This window comes from Sprattus sprattus (assembly GCF_963457725.1).
Source record: "Sprattus sprattus genome assembly, chromosome: 2".
Lineage (NCBI taxonomy): Eukaryota > Metazoa > Chordata > Actinopteri > Clupeiformes > Clupeidae > Sprattus > Sprattus sprattus.
Genome location: NC_137921.1, coordinates 6,176,296 through 6,183,795, shown reverse-complemented (window position 1 = coordinate 6,183,795; position 7,500 = coordinate 6,176,296). Strand labels below are relative to the sequence as shown.

The following is a 7,500-nucleotide window of genomic DNA, read 5'->3' as shown; positions in this document are numbered from 1 at the left end:
GCAGGGTAGGAATTAAGGTTAAAGGCTCCTGAGAGAGCGAAAGCTGTCTGGCCGTATAGCACTGACACATCGTGTTCCTCTAGCTCCCTTGATGCCGCAAAGTCATTGTCCCCAACTCCCCCCTCCACTCCCTCCTCCTCCCAATCTTTTTCTGTCTCCACTCAGTAGAAAGTTTCCTTTTTCGATCTTCACTTTGTTCAACCTTAATTCCACTTTTCTCCACCTGTTCTCTCTACTCTCAGGTCTGTCTGGGTGCTGAAAAGTAATAAGGCAATGTGGGCTATTGGATCCTCAGTTCCACTGGGGGTTGGGCGGGAAAAAAACATTGGGGCGGGGGAGAGGGGTTGGGGGGGCTGGCAGCCATGTTGACAACAAAAATGAGTCAGCACATTTATTTCTTCCGAGTGCACAGCACGAAAAGCAACTCGGGCAAAAAGGATAAAATCAAAGACGCGACATTAACAAATTAGCTCATGAGCTCGAGGACTGAGGGTTGACTCGGTTGTTTGGGTAGGACAATTAAGAGAGTAAACACGTGCAGATGTTGAGTGATGAGTGATGCTCACACCCTTAGGGGAGGACAGACCAGTCTTAATTAGGCAACCTCTTCGGTGCGGGGAACTGTGGGCTGACTGCTCCCGATTAACCCTTTCAGGACTGACGGAGGGCCAAATTCTTTACAGTCTGCTGGCTGCGGTGAAGACGCTTCTCGTCTCGTTGAGAATAACTGCAGGGCTCGATGGAGCAGAAACAAAAGGGAACTAAGAGCTCGTAACGCTTTTATAGCAAGTCGACACAAGGTTTGATAGCTGCCAGCGAAAGAGGCCGGTTCGTTAAGCAACCCAGCCCCAGCTTCCGTGCCGGAGAGCGACAAAGGGTTTGTATAATTACAATCAAAGAAGAGAGAGATGTGAAAGATCCTTCATGGAAGTCGCTAGCAGCTTTTTAATCATTTCAGTCGCCAAACGGGTTAAACCCTCCATGTCCTCGAGCTTGTTCTATTTCCAGACATCCTCAAGCCGAATCCAATTAGAGTGTTTGAATTGCGGCACACAGCACCATGACCATGCTGTGTCTCACAACAGTCTAAAAATGACCCAGTGATATTTTAAGTTAGCGTAGCGACTACAGCGACTACAGCGACTACAGCGACTACAGCGACTGCAGTGTGTGTTAACTTCGAAGTGAGTGCATAAAGGGCACATGACTCACTGTTCGGCAATGATGTAGCCGTCCTCCAGAGGCGTACACTTGACGCCCGCCACCTGAACGTTGTTCACCATCTCCGAGAAGGACAAGCCCAGGTTCAGGCCGCGGATGGTCACCCTGGTGCCCCCTTCTGGCGGTCCGGCAACTGGGTTCACCTGGGGGGAACAAAATGGGGTTTCAGCAGATCAGACATTTTGTTTTCTTTTTTTTACATGCATTCACTTAGCAGCCACTTTTATCCAAATCAGCTTCAGATGAGTATGTGTGCAGATGAGTATGTGTGCAGATGAGTATGAGTGCTGTTGAGTATGTGTGCAGATGAGTGTGTGCTGTTGAGTATGAGTGCTGTTGAGTATGAGTGCTGTTGAGTATGTGTGCTGTTGAGTATGTGTGCTGTTGAGTATGTGTGCTGTTGAGTATGAGTGCTGTTGAGTATGAGTGCTGTTGAGTATGAGTGCTGTTGAGTATGTGTGCTGTTGAGTATGTGTGCTGTTGAGTATGAGTGCTGTTGAGTATGTGTGCTGTTAATCAGCTTCCAGTCCAGTGCAGATGACTATGAGTTCTCTCGGGAGCCCGTTGGGACCTTGGTGTTGTTAACGCCTCGCTCCAGCCATTGAGCTACAGGAAACATCAGACAGCAAAAAGGTGCTTCCTCACTTGAGTGTTCACCCATTTAACAGCAGCTTAACCTTCTCTGACTCCCCCCCCCACCCCCCACCCTCCCCCCAAACCCCTTACAGTCCTCTAACCTTTCTGAACGAGCACTTCAAAATATGTTTTTATCGGAACAGACAGGGATTTGTGACTCCACACTGAACCCCGGTTAACTCCGTCACGGGAGTTACAGTAACTCTGAAAGGTCACACACACTGTCAGGGACACACGGAGGGGACACATTTATTATGCAGTACTCAGCAGAGCTGCCCGTATTAAAGCCGTACGAAATGAACACCTGCACTTATTTTCCACCCTTCTGTTCGTTCTTATATTGGGGGTACGATTTATGCATTAATAGATGAGGTTTTGTTCGACATGAAAATGTGGGGGGACATTAAAACACTGGAACCTGCTCCAATTCCGTACAAGCTTTTGCGTTCTGTTGCCATGGGCGATAAATCTAACAGGGGGCCATATTAGTGCAGCCCACCTTCTAATAAAGTACAATATGGCTTCCCAGCACGACCTTGGCTCTGGGAGGCTTGGAGCCTTCTGTGCCGTAAAAAGAAAACAGGAGTTGCAGGGTCTTGGCTGATCTCCAGGCCTCACCACCAGGGAGATAGCATGTGGAAGGGAGAGAGAGAGAGAGAGAGAGAGAGAGAGAGAGAGAGAGAGAGAAAGAGAGAGAGAGAAAGAGAGAGGGGGGTGCTGAGGGAGGAAGTGAATCACAGTGAAAAGAGAAAAAGACCCTGAGAGCCAGTCAGGGAGAGAAAAGAAAATACAGATAGAGACCACAACGAGGGAATGAGGTGGAGGGAATGATAGACAGACAAAGAAAGAGAGGAGAGAGAGAGGAGAAAAGATGAGGAGCGCGGGCGGGGAGAGGAGAGGGATGAATAAAGAAGGACGGGGGATTTTTTTGTGTGCAGGGCTGACGTCTACACTCCCAAATCAATATGCCATTAGGTACACACACGCCGTGGCTAAAACCAACAGTGTGTGTGGGCTGAACCCCAATCATGCCCAGCACCAGTGCGGCAGCCAATCACGTGAGAGCCCCACACTCCTGCCAGCCCCCCCCCCGACACACACACACACACACACCTCTGTCGGCTGTTCATCTCCCCCAGAAAGCAGTGGAGTAGTGGATCAGTGGAGTAGTTGAGCAGTGGAGTAGTGGTCGTGGGGGCCCAGTGGGACTTCTGCATTGTAATCTGGTTTTAGTGGACATTAATTGCTCTGGATGTAAAGTAAGTGTGTCACCGCACTGCCGGAGGCCTGGAATACATGAATCTTTTATTGCTGCTTTGGCTTGCAAGGTTCGGAGGGAAAACACAGGGTGCGCTAGATGATAAGCTAAATATATCCACGTCAGGCGGAGGCTGCGACAATTGGAATGGACTTTTACAATGGTTCTGTTACATAAGCAGCCGAATAAGTTTAGGGACTTAGTTCTGGGAATGGCGGAAATAAGGAAGTTCAGAGCTCTCCCATTCGGAAAGAGGTGGCGTATAATTAAAGTACGCTGACACCAGGTCCTAGCAAGGGGGACAGGATCTCCGTGTAGAGCAAAGACGATTAATCCCTGGGTACCCGGCTTTCAAATCAGGTTTAAGCATGACGTTCGAGCCCTGACCAGAACCTCCATTCATGAGAAATGTCTCTGAGTCCAGTACAGTTCCGAGCTGGGGCCGAATCCGGGCCAGAACTGCACCAGAACTGCGGCAGAACCATTTCCGGCTCAGCTGTTCTGCCGGGATAAATATAACATTGCCTGTTTCCTCGCTTCAAAGCATCAAAGGCGCTTTGACGAGGACAAAGAAGCTCCTTGTTTGACCAGTCTAACTCACCCACCCACCGCTCTCATGCCTCAGCTCTCAGCCACTGATATGGCTGCTCTGTGGCGGTGACTGCTGTTCCCAGACCTGCCGTTGTGAGGCCTGTCTTCTTTCCTTCCAGCCAGCAGTAATTGAGGGGGACTGGAGTGTCTCTGACACAGCAAAGGGCAAGGAATCAATCTGAGTAGACCTTTATGGGGAATTGTTTTGTTCATATCCTTTGCCCTTGGGCACCATGGAACATAAACATACTCTCTCTCTCTCCTTCTCTCTTTCCCTCTCTCTCTCTCTCTCTCTCTCTTACACACACACATACACATACACTTAAATGCATAATGCGAGCCAATCTATTGCCCCCCAGTGAGAGGAAGATGCCTTATTCTTTGTGCACTCAATCCGCTGGCTTCTCTCCACAGGATCCACTGCCCTTCTCTGCGTGGGGCTCTGCCAGTGGTGGGCATTTCCCAGCAGGCTGCCCTTGTTTGTCAGCTGCCTGTGGTGGTTCAGGGGGTGTTGAGGGGTGTGTGTGGACGTGCTGGTAGTAATACCAGGGCTGGTTAATTACGAATTACTGCTGTGCGGAGGCGGATTTGAAGGAGGGGGTGTCGGGGTGGGGGGTAAGATTTTGGGGAGGAGAGTTGACCTACATGTCGAGGAATGGGGTGATCATCTTTTTAGGGGCCTAATCCAGATGAGATCCTAAAAGAAAAGGGTTCGTTCTCAGCAGCGAGTGGCTAATCCAGAGGCAGAGAGAGAGAGAGAGAGAGAGAGAGAAAGAGAGAGAGAGATAGAGGGAGCGAGAGAGAGCTGGCACCCTGGTGGAAATCCACAGGAAGAGAGGGCCATGGGGGTCTGGTGGCCCAGGTTTGTGATATGTAGCTTACGGTTCAAATTCACCAAATGGACAGAGACGGAATAATAGGAATAATCGGAATAATGTGGAGCATCATAGGAAGTAGCTTAATGCTACCACTAACTGTGAGGTTACACTGAGACATCCGTTAAAGAATCCTTCATTTCCTTAGCAACACTCCTAATGAACAGCTAATGACCTGGCTCGCTAGTTATACCAACAAACAACACTGACGACATCTTAAAGCTAGAATGCCGAAACACGTTAAGCTTTATAAAATCCTTATCCACTGGTATCTGACATTCCACAACTAGAGCGTCCATGGAGATTAAACTGTTATTCAAACCCCATTGAGTCTCATGTTACAGTAAATTACAGTGATGAAGGGGCCTTAGGGGGAATGATCTGTGGGTACCAGTGCATGGAGAGAATGAGACCGAGGTGATCGTCTTTAATCCCTAATCCAGACAAGACCCTCGAAGGAAGGCACTCCCAGCGGGGGCTAATCCAGAGCCTCTCGCACCACAGCAGGAAGGCCAAGGGAGTGGGGCTTTAAGAAGCAGGGCCTGGTTTGGATATTTAGCCTCACTGCTGTAGCGGTGAATATGGAGCCCGGATGCAGATGATTCGTGGATGTTGAAGTATAAGAGTAAAAGGGGGACTAGTCTAGTGTGCCTGGGGTAAGCAAGGGGTAGAGGCTTTAAGAATAAGGGCCTAGTTCATACATGTAGTCTGAGTCATGGTAAATAAGGATACTGACGGATACTGAAGAATGAGGGGGAAATGGAGGCCAGCTCTCCTAAAGAGCCGTGATGATGACGATGTAAGAATACTGAAGGGTGAGAGGGAAATGGAGGCCAGCTGTCTGCTTTGCCACCACTACTCACAGTGCAGCTCACTCACACGATTATCTCAACCTCATTAAGTCACATAGACTCCTCGGTTTCACACTTCAGATACCAGCCCTAAGAACCTGTCACTGAACACACTCTTTTGTCTATTAGCCTAGTCTTCTCCTCACCACCTTACATCTGTCATCTCAGATAAGCAAAGACTCTGGTCCTCACCTGGGCCACATCTGACTGCTTAGGAAGAGAACAGGTGCAAAGAGGGGCAGTAAAGGTAAAGAAAGGCAGTCTGAGAGTATTGAGAGACTGAGAGATTGACTCACACTAGAGCTCATAGAGTTGAAACGGTTGACATGGAGGTATTTCTCTCAGCTCAGCAGACGCCGGTAAGGGTCTCGCTCTGATCTGGCTCCGATCAGGCTAGGCCAACTGTTTTTTGTAGTTTAATTTCCCAGGTGAAGAGAGGGACTTGGACTTCAATATGCACCTGAGAATATATATAGAGCATTGCTCTCATCTGAAGGATTTCGCTCCTGAAGCGTGAGGGTGTTGTTAAGGCTGGTCGTCTGGGAACACAGTGCATTGCCTTACACAAGCTCCCACGCACGGCATTAAATGGAGACATTTCTCCTGACGCTCTGCCGAGGATACGACAAGTCTCCATGGGCGGCCATAATTAAGGCGATTCACTGGAGGTGTTATGTGGTGAGAGAGGTGCGATCGGCTCCACTGCAGCGCCTCAGATCTGCGTAAGGTGACGCAGGCACGTCTCGTTCAGAGCAGAAGGACAATTGACGAGGTGGATAAAAAAACGAACTAAAGTCTGCTTTCTCGCGGCGTAAACTGCACTCTAAATACATTATTTTCCCTTAAATGCCATGTGGTTAGTGGCTACGTTGGTAGGCACCGAGGAGAGAAAACTGGGGGATGGAGACTTAAACGCAACCCCAGAGCTGAAGTAAAAATGAACTCCAACAGGAGACATCCTGTTTAAATTTAAGTGGCATTTATGGATGACTGAGCAGTATCCTCTGCAGACAGGTGGGTGTACTCAAACTGAGCCGGATCAGGGCCAGAACAGGGCCAGAACAGGGCCGGATCTGCTGCAGCGTCAGGCTCTGTCTGGCTGGACAGGCATGGTCATCATCAATGCTGTTTGCAGCCGGAAGAGAAAGGGGGCTTCCATGATTTATTCATCATTCCTTTCACTGCAGACCTTGTTTACCCTCTTAAGCATTCAGTCCGCGTATGTATGTGTGTGTGAGTGTATCTCTGTGTGTCTATGTGTGTGTGTGAGTGTGTGTGTGTGTGTGTGTGTGTGTGTGTGTGTGTGTGTGTGTGTGTGTGTGTGTAGCTTCATAGATTTTGGGAGACTGTAGAGGAATGTGAGTAGCTGCATTCTCTTCAGCTGCGCTGCTGACTGAGTCTACTCAAGGATGACCCACATAGGACTGCACTCTGGAGCAATGTTTGGAGGGTTTCAGGCTGCTTTCAGCGACCAGGTTTGAGGCTGCTTTCAGCGACCAGGTTTGCGGCTGCTTTCAGCCACCAGGTTTGGAGGGTTTCAGGCTGCTTTCAGCCACCAGGTTTGAGGCTGTTTTCAGCGACCAGGTTTGAGGCTGCTTTCAGCGACCAGGTTTGAGGCTGCTTTCAGCGACCAGGTTTGAGGCTGCTTTCAGCGACCAGGTTTGAGGCTGCTTTCAGCGACCAGGTTTGAGGCTGCTTTTAGCCACCAGGTTTGGAGGGTTTCAGGCTGCTTTTAGCCACCAGGTTTGAGGCTGTTTTCAGCGACCAGGTTTGAGGCTGCTTTCAGCGACCAGGTTTGGAGGGTTTGAGGCTGTTTTCAGCGACCAGGTTTGGAGGGTTTGAGGCTGTTTTCAGCGACCAGGTTTGGAGGGTTTGAGGCTGCTTTCAGCCACCAGGTTTGGACTTACAGTATTTCAGGTTCATGGCTTCACTATCTTTACCAACCTGTGAAAATACCCCTGAGACCATGCCCATTGCCTGACCATGGCCTGCTCTTCATGGATGGCCATTAAACTGATCACAGGATTATTTATGAAAGGATTTTATTCTTTTTTTATCAAATATCATT

At 49.2% G+C, this 7,500-nt stretch overlaps 1 protein-coding gene across 1 annotated transcript in view; it reads right to left on the bottom strand.

Annotated features, from left to right (window-relative positions):
• Positions 1-7,500, bottom strand: part of plxna2 (plexin A2) — a 92,806-nt gene that overhangs the window by 71,681 nt on the left and 13,625 nt on the right. The window contains 1 exon segment of the mRNA XM_080833442.1: positions 1,213-1,364. Coding sequence (XP_080689568.1) covers positions 1,213-1,364 — 152 coding nt within the window.